We start from the raw sequence: 13,577 nt of genomic DNA on the forward strand, positions 1-13,577 counted from the left end.
ATATGTAGTTCAAGTTTGGGTACATAATAAGAATCAAGAAATGTCAACTGTTCTGATTACATTGTAGACACCAGGTGAAATGCAGTTTGCTGTTTTATGTGAACCCAATTTTAAGCAATGGAGTCAATGTTTATTTCCCATGTTAGGGAATGGGAACATTTAGCAAAAATGATTTAAAAAAAACATTTAGAGAAGCTAAATTATTTGCTCAAGCCATGTGTCAATAGAGGTACAGAGTGAGGCCCAAAGTCTTGGTTGCCTGCCTTCCAATGTCATGCCTATTACATTGCCTAGAAACAGTGTTAGCAGTCACCTCTTCCCTGCACCTTAACTCACTCACTCACTTGCTCACTGCCATTTCCACTTGTCCCTGAGCTCTAGGAAAGCTGTCTTCACAATGTGGTAATTGGCTTTCACATCACCCAGTGTAGTGCAATAACACTCGGGAGTGGAGAGTAGCCAGGCAGTTCACAGAGTCAGTCGTGGGGGCATTTGCCAGCCATTTCTTTGTTGGCAGAGACACAGGCTCTGAAGCTTAGTTGAAAAATCTAATGGGTGGTGGCTGAGTCCCAGCTTAAAGTGTGAAAGTCCTTATTATGATCCTCCTCATCATATTCCTACTGGTAGCATTGGCCTACTAAAAATAAGGAAATTATTTCCCAAGATTAATAAAAAGAAAGAGGCTGGGAGGTGGGGGGTTGGTGTTGGGCTGGGGAAGGGGAAATAGAAGGCGACAGACATTAAAATAGCAGCAAATGAATACCATGTAATTTCCAACAGTCGGTAATGTCACGCTGCAAGGTTGGCAATTCTGCTGAGATAATTGCCCTTCCTCAGATTACTGTCTTTACCAGAGAAGGAAATGATGGCCGTGTGTGAGAAATCATGCTGCCTCCCACTTCACGAGAAGTGGCAGTGATTAATGAGAGATCAGGCTTCAAGTTCGCAAATATTTCATCCATGCACAGGGCCTTTCAGAAGCAGAGAGACAGCTCTTAGAGCAGAAAACATGATAAACTCTTCTTCCACAACAGGGAGACTGACCTACTCATGGGATGATTTAGCCTTTAGAGTTGCCCTTCATCTTCCAGCAAGTCTGGGTCTGGAGAATTATGATTTGACATGACTGGTCATTCATGGGTTTTTCCTCGCTGCAGAGAGATTGTCTGCTGGAGAAACAACTGAACCTGGAGTCTGCAGACTTTGGTTGGAAATGGGTTGCTCTGCCTCTGATCCTTCTCAGGGGGAAAACCTCCAGGTGTTTGTTATCTGTATAACAAAATGATTTGACAAGCTAACAGCTTAGGCTCCATTCAGCACTCAAAGCCCCACCCTAGGAGTGTCACTGGGAGGGGTGGGAATAATGGCAGACTGAATAATTGTTTTTCAAAGATGTCCAGGTCCTCATCCCTGGAACCTGTGAACATGTTACCTTACATAGCAGAAGGGACTTTGCAAATATGATTAAAGTAAGGATCATACAATAGGAAACCAATACAAATGGCAAGGTCCTTAAAAGATGGAAGAAGACACAGAGAAGGAGATGTGACAAAAGAAGCAGAGTTGGAGGGATGCAAGTATGCTGGCTTTAAGGATGAGGGAAGGGGCTATAATCCAAGGGATGCAGGTGGCCTCTAATGAATACACCTTGGAGCCTCCAGAGGGAACCAGCGTTGCTGACACCTCAATTTTAGTCCAGAAAGATGAATTTTGGACTTCTAACCTCCTGAATTATAAGATAATAAATTTATGTTGTTTTAAGCCATAATTTTGGGGTAGTTTGTTAGAGTAACAATAGGAAAGTAATATTAACAAGAAGGTCAATAGCCAGATCATGAATGGCTTGCCCCACACCCATCACTCAGAGAATGCTGAGGCTAATACCCAGGCATCAGGTTTCACTTTCCACCAAACTGGGAGCCCATAGCACCACGACTCAGTTAACAGAAGGATGACACCATTAGTCACTACAGGCAACTAAGGTTAGCTAGCATTAACAATATTAACTAATATCAATTGAGTGCTTGCAATTTCCCAGACATTTTCATGCTTAAAACAATTACAGGAGGTAGGCACTATTAGTGTCTTTATTTGACAGATGAAGAAACTGAGGCCTAGAAAGGTTGAATGTCGTAACAAATAAGAGGTGTTGCTGGAACTTGACTGGAATCTACCTCAATCCAGATACTAAGCTATTTATCTCAAAGAACTTCCAAACCTCTGAATTCTTTATGCAACACAGCGTCTAATAAAAGGACCAGACTCCTGAGTAGGACAGGCCCTCTAGGGACACTGGTTCTCAAATTTTGGTAGCATCAGAATCCCCCAGAAAGCTTGTTAAAACAGATTCCTGGTAGGAATTCTGACATTCTGATTCAGTAGGTCTGAGAAGGGACTTGGGAAATAACATCCCTCATAAACTTCCCGTTGACCTTGACACTGCCCTTCCATGAACTGTTCTTGGGAGTAGCAAGCCTCTGCAAGCCATTCCAACTCAGCCCCTACCTCCAGGTCCAGTGACATTGAAACTGAGGCTGAGCCCTAATCCTGTTTCATGATTTTTGTCAAATCAGAAAAAAGAGGATTTATTTTGATAGGAACATTGAGAAAAATGGGTGCTGCCTGGCCTGCATGAATTATGTAGTGATCACATGTTTTTCCAGCTTGAAAGGATGCTCCTTCCATAGGAAGAAAACTGTCTTAGGGGTGTCTGGGTGGCTCATTTGGTTAAGTGTCCAACTCTTGGTTTGGTTAAGGTCATGATCTCACAGCTCCTGAGATCAAGCCCTGTGTCAGGCTCTTCACTGACAGCGTGGAGCCTGCTTGGGATTTCCTCTCTCCCTCCCTCACTTTCTGTCTTCCCTCAGCTCCTCCTTCACTTTCTCCCTTTTAAAATAAATAAATATACTTTTCTTTAACCCTCTCTTACATTTGCTTAGCACTTTTTTTTTTTTTTATTTTTGGGACAGAGAGAGACAGAGCATGAACGGGGGAGGGGCAGAGAGAGGGAGACACAGAATCGGAAACAGGCTCCAGGCTCCGAGCCATCAGCCCAGAGCCTGACGCGGGGCTCGAACTCACGGACCGCGAGATCGTGACCTGGCTGAAGTCGGACGCTTAACCGACTGCGCCACCCAGGCGCCCCGTTAGCACTTTTAAAATAAAGTACTTTGTTCCTATATCTTGACTCATAACCTAAATTCATACTGTATTTTTATGCAATGTGGGCAACAATTTAGCTAGAGAAGCCACTGAATACAAAATTCTCAACTAATGCCTTCCTTGATCTGGATGCCTACGCAGAGAGTGAGGAAATAAAAGTTGCACATGGTATTGACAAAGTATAAAAAATTCAGACCCTGACAACACACGAAGCTACTGGTTCACAATTTCAAAGTCAGGAAGTTTTCATGGTTTATAAGTGAGTACCATAGTGAGGTGTGTTGAAGGAGAAAATGAGAGAGCATGAAAAATAGTCATGATGTACCTATAATCCACCAGCTCATCAATGGAGGAGGGAAGGGGAGGGAGGGAAACCATTATTCATCAGGGCAAGCCGTCCCTTGAACCTCCCAGTCCCTGTGCATCTAGGTCACTTCCCTTTCTATGTTTGGCTCTGAAAATGCAGTGGACCCATTAATGAATTTATTCCTGGATTAAATCTGGGGAAGGTGGGAGTGAGGGAGGGAGAGAAAAAGCCAAGCTCCAGATGTGAGCCTTGATTTGTGAACGGCCTCTCATCTTAATCCCTGCAAACGGGGAATCCTAGCACTAGGCTTGAGGTCTCAGGATCTGGGTCATTTAAACATCATCTTTCTGCTGTTCACCGTCTTCTCCTGCTTCCATCTCTAACACAGCAGATAAATCCCCTCCCCCCACCCCACAAGTGCACATTTGTTTTGTATGTGTGCCTTGTTGACTCCACCTCTGCTGCTCCCATCAATCCGGAAAGGAAGGTCATTTCCAGGGCTTCCTTCCCAAGGTGTCAGATTGAGGGGCAATTGAGAAGGGAAAGGGAGGGAAGGAAGAACAGCTGCTCCCCTCATTAAAGATGTTTTCTACTACAGATCTGGAAGCAGAATGCATCTGGGAGAGGGGATCAGGAGAGAGACAGCTTTACCCTTTTGCTGATTAATATTCTATTCCCAGTTATTGCTTGATAATATGCCCTTGTGATATTACTTAATAGTAATGAGCCATAGGATTATATACTTTGTAACATTTAGCAGTAAGACCCAGAGTATCAAGTTTTCCTCTTAAAAATTTTTTTTTAAACAAACTATGTATTTTGGTTGATTTTAACTATGCTGCCTCCTATTCAGTTCTCCCTGCTCCAGCCTAAGAAACCCTGAACCCTCTCTCCTGACTTTCAGAAACTCTGTGTTTCCATAACATCAAGGAGTTGTGGGAAGGTCGGGGGAAGGCAAGCCTTCCCAATTTGGGGGTGACAGCTTCCCTCATGGAGGAGACACAATGGTTTTGTTCAATTTCCTTTTATAATGAAGAAGAGACTCAGTTGGGATGACAGTAATTCAACATAACTGGCTTATCAGAGTGATAGCAGGGGGACTGGGGAAATGGCTCAGATTGTACCTTTCCTCCTTAAGAAATCTAAGATCTCTCAGCCATGCATGGTGCCTTGGAACTTTAGAAAGCCTGGTGTTGGTAGAAGCAGAGCCTTTCTTTCTCCCTCAAAAAGGAGGAGCAGGAGTAATTGAGCCCTGAGCCCTGGACAGACTGGTTAGTACTTTTAATGGTTTGCAAAGTTAGTACCTTTAATGGTTTGTCAGCCCATGCTCTTGCTAGGACCCTCTCGTTGCATTTCTTAAAAAATGTTTGTTTATTTATTTATTTTGAGGGGAGGGAGGGCAGAAAGAGAGGGAGAGAGTGGATCCCAAGCAGGCTCCCTGCCCAGCACAAAGCCTGATGAGGGGCTATATCTCGAGACCTTGAGATCATGACCTGAGAGGAAATTAAGAGTCAGTCGCTCAATTGGCTGAGCCACCCAGGCATCCCCCATCTCATTGCATTTTTGATGAGGTTCCCAGGTCTGTAACACCCTCCAAGGTAGAGCAACAAAACTGATGTTTGGCAGGAAAGACTACTGGCATAATTAGAACACAATTATTTTTTTTTTGCCTCCTTCTGTTCCTTTAAATTTTGCTAATGGTAGAAGCTTTTCCCTTGACCTAGATGAAAATTAAGTGGACGTTTATGCTTTATCGTTTAGTCTTATACAATAAACAGTTATGGTAACTTTAGGTCTCAAATACTATCTCAATCTAGGAACTAAATTGCACAGTCTTATATATTAAACTGTTTTTAGCCACAAAGTTGTTTTGTTTTTTTTTTTAATTTTTTTTTCAACGTTTTATTTTTATTTTTGGGACAGAGAGAGACAGAGCATGAACGGGGGAGGGGCAGAGAGAGAGGGAGACACAGAATCGGAAACAGGCTCCAGGCTCCGAGCCATCAGCCCAGAGCCTGACGCGGGGCTCGAACTCACGGACCGCGAGATCGTGACCTGGCTGAAGTCGGACGCTTAACCGACTGCGCCACCCAGGCGCCCCAAAGTTGTTTTTTTTTAATGTTTATTTTAAGAGAGAGAGAAAAAGACATGGGGGCGAGAGAGAGAGAGAGAGAGAGAGAGAGAGAGATTGATTGATTCCCAAGCAGGCTCTGAGTTGTCAGTTCAGAGCCTGAAGACACAGGACTTGATCTCATGAATGTGAGATCATGACCTGAGATGAAATCAAGAGTTGACGCTTAACCGCTTAACCAACTGAGCCACCCAGGTGCCCCACAAAGTTGCTCTTATACACAAAATTGAGCTGGTTTGTGTCATAATAGATAATGCATATAACCTGAAAATAGAGCCAAAGCACATTTAATTCACCTCCCCTATCTGGCCACCCAAATGAGTCTTACATTTTTCTGATTGGGCTCCAGCTCCACGATCACTTTGACTATTTAATCTCCGATATCAGATTCAGTTCCTATCCCTGTTTCCCCTCCCTTCCTGCTCCATAGCTGAGCTCCTTTCTCTTAACTCAATTGCATTTAACACATACTTATTGAAATTCCTAAGATGAACAGAACACGATGTTTGGTGTTGTAAGGGAAATGAGATGAGTAATGTATGGACTTTGATTTCAAGATACCTCTGTTTTTCTCTATTATCTATCTATCCATATACCTGCCTACCTACCTATGTATTATAAATGATAGATAGATAGATAGATAGATAGATAGATAATAAATGGAAGATAAGTAGATAGACATATACACACATAGAGATAAAGTTAAGATATATTCTGGCAGACATGGAGGGGAGAAGAGACTAAAAACAAGTAGTGGAGAGTAAAATAGAAGTACATTGGCACACTTGCTTTCATAGAAGCACAAGCAAAGTGTCTGAGGGTGGAAGGAAGAAAGTATTATTGAATCTTGCTGGGGAGATCATGAAACATGACCTAGGGAGCTCTTCATAATCTGGATCTCCTCCACCTCTGTAGCCCCATCTCACAGAACTCTTTCTGAGCCCCCCATCAACAACACTGTCTTTCAATTCCTCAAACCAGCCCTGAGGCCTTGGAACATACTCTTTTTTCCACCTGGAATAGTTTTTTCCCCATCACCACCTCAGGAAAACTTCCTTGGGTCCTTGATGATGTCCAGCTCCCCGCTAATCTCACAACACCCTACATTCTACATGGTGTCTCTTAAAATTGCAATTAAGCAACCAGTGGAAAATTAGATGCTTAGTGGCTTTTGCCTCCCCCAAGATATAACTCCACAGAAGTTAAGAAATATGTCTGTCTTTGTTCTCAGTATCCTCCCAGAACCTGGAACTAAGGCCTTGCACATAGTCGATGCTCAATGAATTATTTTTGAGTGGATTAAGAAAGGTGGCATTTGGGATTTTTTTTTCTCCTCTTCTTATCTATCTCCTTTCTCTTCAACCCCAGCCCTCCTTCCCATCAATGCCTTACTTCTCTTAATATATTCTTTTTTTTCTTGGTTCTGCATACCTTCCAAGTCCTCCTGTGGTCTACTAGGACCAGTCCGATGAATTAGGGGAAGACTTCCCATTTGTCTGCTCTGTATATCTCATTCTGGGGGACATAATCTACGTGTCTAAGTAATTCCTTCGCAGGCCCTGTCTGGGGTTTGTTTGAGAGGAGGTGACTCACAAGTGCGACCTTCAGACAAGAGCCTTAGCATTACTGCAGGTCTTGTCTGAAATGTGGTCTGAATTCTCCCTGCATCAGAGTCTGTGTTTGGACCAGATCCTCAGGTGATGGTGCACGTGAAGCTCTGTTGTGAAGGGGCTTATCTCCTAGGGTTAGTTGGGTAGAGGGGGGAGCAAGTTTCAGTTATATGACAGATCAGTTAGTGTTGGAGTGCAAGAGGTTTACTGGGAAGTGATAGAAGAAAGAGAAAAGAGCCTGCAGAAGCCAGTAGAGAAAGCCTTCAGCCCATGATGCTCATCCCATGACACCTGTGAAAGCAAAGAGATGAGGAAGAAGGTTGAATGGAGTCTCAGACTGAAACATATTTCTTACAAAGTCATGGCCAACCCAATGGGGGAGATCCAAGGCAAAGAAGGTATAGCAGAGGAGTTCTGCATTGGGCATAAATGGCCAGGTCCCTGGAACCGTGTTGTTCTCAGTCATTGGCAGAGGGCTGCCTAGGAAGGGTGAGAAGTTGCTAATGGCTGGAATCTCTCAGCTAATGGCACTCATTGAAGCTGAAAATCAACTGCTTTCTTTAAAGCACATCCTCCCAGTATACCCCCATGGCTGCCATATGTGACATCTGAAGATAATTGTACAAGAAATCTATAAATGCTGGTAAATGTATGGAAAGTAGATTGAAGGAAATACCACATTAAAGGAAACCTGCTTTATATGCTTTTTCAGCACTGTTTATGTTGTGCTCTTATTCTTCAGGGAACAGTCTCTCTAAGGGCCCCTGGAAGACAAGGTCTTGAGGACTCTATCCCATAGGGAGCTCAGGCAGAGCCCTTGTGTGAACCAAGATGGCATCCCTGTATTACAATGTGCATGAATCAGTAAAGACGACTCAGTGGACATGGGTCTCTTGAGCTCACCCTCTACAAACTCAGTAGGCCCCAGGCTCCCAGGGGCAAACCCGATCCTGACCAGACAACCTGAGAGCCAGAGAAGAATTAAAAACTCAGGGCAGATGGAACAGGGATAGCAGAGGTCTAGGGAGGGGAGGACAAGGCTCTGTGGTTACAGTGATACCCTCACATATTGATTTTCACTTTCCTGCCCCTTCCTCACCCAGGCACATTTGCAAAGACAGCCACCCCCCATGCACAGAACCACACACAATGAAAACATTTACATAGACCACATTCACATCCACCTTCACGCAACACACAGAAAGGCCCCATGCAGAAAAGCCCTATTTCTTCATACCTGACACAAGCTTCTATGTGCACACCTTGTTATTCCAGCATACACTTGTGCACCCCATAGCAAGTTTCCCAAACTTCCCTTATGTGCAGATACATTTCCAGACAAGAGGCCGTAACATCCATATATATTAACAATAAACAACATACAGGAACAAAAAGAGACAAACTTTGAATGAACTTTGAACATTCAGAAACAGCGGCTTTATGGTAACTTAAAATCAACAAATATCTGGAGGCTATGTCTGGAGATGGCAGATATGACTTGAAAGATATTTCTGTTGTCCACTAAAACCCCACAGGGGCTGGGGCAGGGGTAGATAGCCCATTTCCTAACCTAGAGAGACTTGGCTGTTACTCAGCCAACCTCCTGCCTCGCGAGGGAGAAAATTAAAGCTCTCAGGCCAGATGCCAGGAAGGGGGAGCACTTGTACCTGGAACAGGGGTTACACATTTCTGTAGAGGTGTAGAGTGGAGGGAGCAAGGGCCCAAGCTCTGCTTGCTTGGATTTGAATCCCAGCATCACCACTTTCTACCTGTATGACCATGGACAATTTAGTCAATCCATGTGTCTCATTTTCCTCACCTAGGAAATGGAGATAGATAGTAATAGTACTCAGAAAACACATTGCTGTAGGAATACACCGGTGAGTATTCATAAAGTGCTGAGGGTAAACCTAGTACATCCTAGGAGCAAAGTAAGTATTGCTTCTTATTCTACTCTTGGGAGTCCTCTAGCCCTGGGATTCCACAACCTCCCTGCCCCTCCTCCCTCCCCCCCCCAAACCCCTCTTCACAAAGCTGTAGTTGCTAGCTCCAAGCTTCACAGCTCTCACCAGGATCTTTCCCTTCCTCCTCCCCTTCTCTGTTAACAGTTTTTATAAAGAGATTTGTGGAGAGAGCATGGAGGAGTTGTGTGTCCTCAGCAAATTTGTTCCGCGGGCCATCACTTTCTGGACTGGGAATCAGGGCTGTCCCAGCGCAATGGCATGGGGCACTGCCAGCTCTTAACCTTTTGTTGGGTGTGTAGGAAGATGGGAAGAGACAGGCTTCTCCACTGGTCTGGAGGTATCTCCATTGCTATGGATCTCTAGATTTCTAGATCCGCAGGAGCTCCGCCCAGCCCCTTCCTGTCTGTAATTTTTCCCCAAGAAGAGAGAATAGGACTGTTATTTCGTGTCTCATCCGTCCAACCCAAGGCAATTCATTTCCCCTGGAGTCCAGAGGCGAGCTCCCAGGTGAACTGAAATCCACAGCTATTCTCATCTGGTTGCCCTGGGAGTTTGGGCGCTCTGGGTACAACCTGTTCCTCCAGCCTCTCCATTCCCTCCCCCCTCCCTCCCTCCGCCCGGCTGCGCCCCGCTCAGCCCCCCTTCCTCCCCTCGCTCGGGGCCCCAGCAGTGGCCTCTGGGAAAACACCCGCTGCTGCGTGCCCCGAGAGGTGAGGCGGAAAGAGGAGGGGAGGGGGCCGGGCGGGGTTGGGGGGGAGGTGAGGGAGGAGGCGGGGGAGCCGCGCTGGGTGGAGGCAGAGCACCGCCCCGCAGCCAGAGAGGGGCGGCTGAAGGTTGCATCTGCTGGAAGGAGGCTTTGGCTGCTTGGTAACGGGCTGCCAGAACAGAGAGCGAGGCTGAGAGCGGGGCAGCAGCTTCTTGACGTCAGGACCGAGCCAGGGGATCCTGCCAAGCAGCCCCAGCCCGCCCCACAGGGGGGCCGGCCGACGGTTCGAGAAGAGCCCCGGACTCGAGGCGCCCAGCGGGGCGTGAGGTGGGGGGCGCAGACCCCGGTCAGCAGGGGCGAAGCATGCCCCCTGCCCCCTGGCCATGGAGATCGCCCTGGTGCCCCTGGAGAACGGCGGTGCCATGACCATTAGAGGAGGAGGTGAGGCCCGGGCAGGCTGTGGCCAGGCCATAGGGGGAGAGCTCCAGTGCCCCCCGACGGCTGGGCTCGGCGATGGACCCAAAGAGCGGGCTCCAAAGGGGCGCGGCGCGCAGAGGGGAGTGGACCCGGGAGGGCGGCCTTTGCCGCCGCTGCCACAGGAGCTGCCACAGCCTCGACGGCTGCCACCGGAGGACGAGGAGGGAGAAGGCGACCCTGCCTTGGGCATGGCAGAGGACCAGATGCTGGGCGCGGGGTCCCTTCACCACCAGCGCGTCCTTATAAACATCTCCGGGCTGCGCTTCGAGACGCAGCTGGGCACGCTGGCGCAGTTCCCTAATACCCTCCTGGGGGACCCAGCCAAGCGCCTGCGCTACTTCGACCCCCTGAGGAACGAGTACTTCTTCGACCGCAACCGGCCGAGCTTCGATGGCATCCTCTACTACTACCAGTCGGGGGGCCGCCTGCGGAGGCCGGTCAACGTCTCCCTGGACGTGTTCGCAGATGAGATCCGCTTCTACCAGCTGGGGGATGAGGCCATGGAGCGCTTCCGGGAGGACGAGGGCTTCATTAAAGAAGAGGAGAAGCCCCTGCCCCGCAACGAGTTCCAACGCCAGGTGTGGCTTATCTTTGAATATCCAGAAAGCTCGGGGTCCGCGAGGGGCATCGCCATCGTCTCGGTCTTGGTCATTCTCATCTCTATCATCACCTTCTGCTTGGAGACCTTACCTGAGTTCAGGGATGAACGCGAGCTGCTCCGCCATCCTCCAGCGCCCCACCAGCCTCCTGGGCCAGCCCGGGGGGCGAATGGCAGCGGGGCTCTGGCGCCTCCCTCTGGCCCTACGGTGGCACCTCTCCTGCCTAGGACCCTGGCAGACCCCTTCTTTATTGTAGAGACCACTTGTGTCATCTGGTTCACTTTCGAGCTGCTTGTACGCTTCTTCGCCTGCCCCAGCAAAGCAGAGTTCTCTCGGAACATTATGAACATCATCGATGTTGTGGCCATCTTCCCTTACTTCATCACCTTGGGCACTGAGCTGGCAGAGCAACAGCCAGGGGGTGGAGGAGGAGGTGGTCAGAATGGGCAGCAGGCCATGTCCCTGGCCATCCTCAGGGTGATCCGCCTGGTCCGGGTGTTCCGCATCTTCAAGCTGTCCCGCCACTCCAAGGGGCTGCAGATCCTGGGCAAGACCTTGCAGGCCTCCATGCGGGAGCTGGGTCTGCTCATCTTCTTCCTCTTCATCGGGGTCATCCTCTTCTCCAGTGCCGTCTACTTCGCAGAGGCTGACAACCAGGAGACCCACTTTTCCAGCATCCCGGATGCCTTCTGGTGGGCAGTAGTCACGATGACCACGGTAGGCTATGGGGACATGAGGCCTGTCACTGTAGGGGGCAAGATCGTGGGCTCGCTGTGTGCCATCGCTGGGGTCCTCACCATCGCCCTGCCTGTGCCGGTCATTGTCTCCAACTTCAACTACTTCTACCACCGGGAGACAGACCACGAGGAGCAGGCGGCTCTTAAGGAAGAGCAGGGCAGCCAGAGCCATGGGGCAGGGCTGGACAGTGGAGGCCCTCGGAAGGCCAGCTGGAGCAAGGGGTCCCTGTGCAAGCCTGGGGTGTCCCTGGAGAATGCAGACGGAGCCAGAAGGGGCAGCTGCCCCCTGGAAAAATGTAACCTCAAGGCCAAGAGCAATGTGGACTTGCGGAGGTCCCTCTATGCCCTCTGCCTGGACACGAGCCGGGAAACGGATTTGTAAGGGGAAGCCTGGGAAGATTGGTGGTAGTGGGCCAGGGATGGGGGAGGCCTCCTGAGTCTGGGCATCTACTTCATACCACAGAGTATTTCAAGCCCACCTTGAAGTCTGTCCCTCTTCTTCCACTTCTTCTGTCCCTCCCCCTCCCTCCCTTGATCCCCCATTTTTCCTCTTCTTTCCATGACACCAAGGGTCGCCTATTTTTAAAAAGTACCACATTCCATGACGCAGGAGCTGTTGAAATGGTGGGCACTGTAAATGGATGTATTTGTAGCCAGTTTCCTATACCCAGCAGAGGGATAACCCAAACAAAAATGACTTTAAATAGCCCAGATCCCAAGAGATTTTGTAACCCCCTCCATGTGTTCCAAATTTGCTTTACATATGATTTTATTTGTGTATAGGGGGAAATATTATTTTTATGGCTGGTGAATGGATTTTTGTACTGTAGTTCAGATGGAGATATTTTGGATATATTTTCCAGAAATGTTGTATTTATGGAAGAGAGAGTTATTGTGATGTTTTTATGTGATACGTATATTACAGCCAGAGACCCTGGTTGTGGCTGTTCTGGTTCCTGTGTCTATAAGCCTCTCTCTTTTCTGGGATGTGGTATCGGTGCTTTGAGTCTAGGGCAGGGAATGTTCTGGAAGAAAGGAAAATCTGACCTTTTTTGTGCGCCTTAAACAGTTCTTGTGACTTTCTTTGAAAAGCATTTTAATGATGTTGAAGATAGGCTTCTGATAATTCATTCTCTTTATTTTTATCCCAGGAAATAAAATGTTACTTGGTTGAGGCAAGTGTTAGTTTTGTTTTTGTTTTTGTTTTTGTTTTGAAATTTAGAAAGGAGTCTGTGACTTACTGTTTCTGGTTTTGAAGTCAGAGCAAACACCACCTTCACTGGGGTAGATCACTTGGAAAGTTAATGGTTTGATTGTCAACTTCTTTTGCTGGGCCCCCTCTGCCCATCACAGACAGAGGGATGAATGAACTCTATTTGCCTCAGACTGTTTATGACATGCCACCTGATGGTACAGTATCAGACTCAACCATCAGTGGGGCGGGGCGGGGGAGGGGGGAAGGAGCCAAAAGGCATGAGAAGATCAGACCCCTTATGACCCCACTGCTGTCTCCTGGGACTGCATTTCTGAGTTCTCCTTTGTCTGCAGGCTTTAAGCCCTGTTTAACATGGCTCTCAACAGCTCTGTGAAACAAGCCTGATTCTCACAGACATGAAGCCTGTTCACAAAAGTGCAGCCCTGGTGTGAAAGTCATGGAGGAGGGAGGGACTAGTGCTTTGCTGTTAAACTCTCCCCCTCAACCATGGTGTGGGAGAAGGGAATGCAGTGACTTTCTGGTGGACAGAGGCAGAGAGAAGCCAAATGGAAGGATTTGCTTGTCCACATTGAAGGCTAGTTTCTACAGATTGTGGCCTTGTGCCGAGTAACCCCCAAACTCAGAACGAATGTCTTGGTTCCCTTTTCACTGGATGGTTGTGGTAAATA

The 13,577-nt window shown here is 47.8% G+C and overlaps 1 protein-coding gene across 1 annotated transcript; it reads left to right on the forward strand.

Annotated features, from left to right (window-relative positions):
• Window positions 1-9,971: 9,971 nt before the first annotated feature.
• Window positions 9,972-12,872, forward strand: KCNA5 (potassium voltage-gated channel subfamily A member 5). Its single transcript, XM_030322001.1, has one exon. The coding sequence runs from the start codon at window positions 10,264-10,266 to the stop codon at window positions 12,073-12,075; it is 1,812 nt and encodes a 603-aa protein (XP_030177861.1). The 5' UTR covers window positions 9,972-10,263; the 3' UTR covers window positions 12,076-12,872.
• Window positions 12,873-13,577: the final 705 nt, after the last annotated feature.

The sequence above is a fragment of the Lynx canadensis genome, chromosome B4 (genome assembly GCF_007474595.2).
Source record: "Lynx canadensis isolate LIC74 chromosome B4, mLynCan4.pri.v2, whole genome shotgun sequence".
Taxonomy (NCBI): Eukaryota; Metazoa; Chordata; class Mammalia; order Carnivora; family Felidae; genus Lynx; species Lynx canadensis.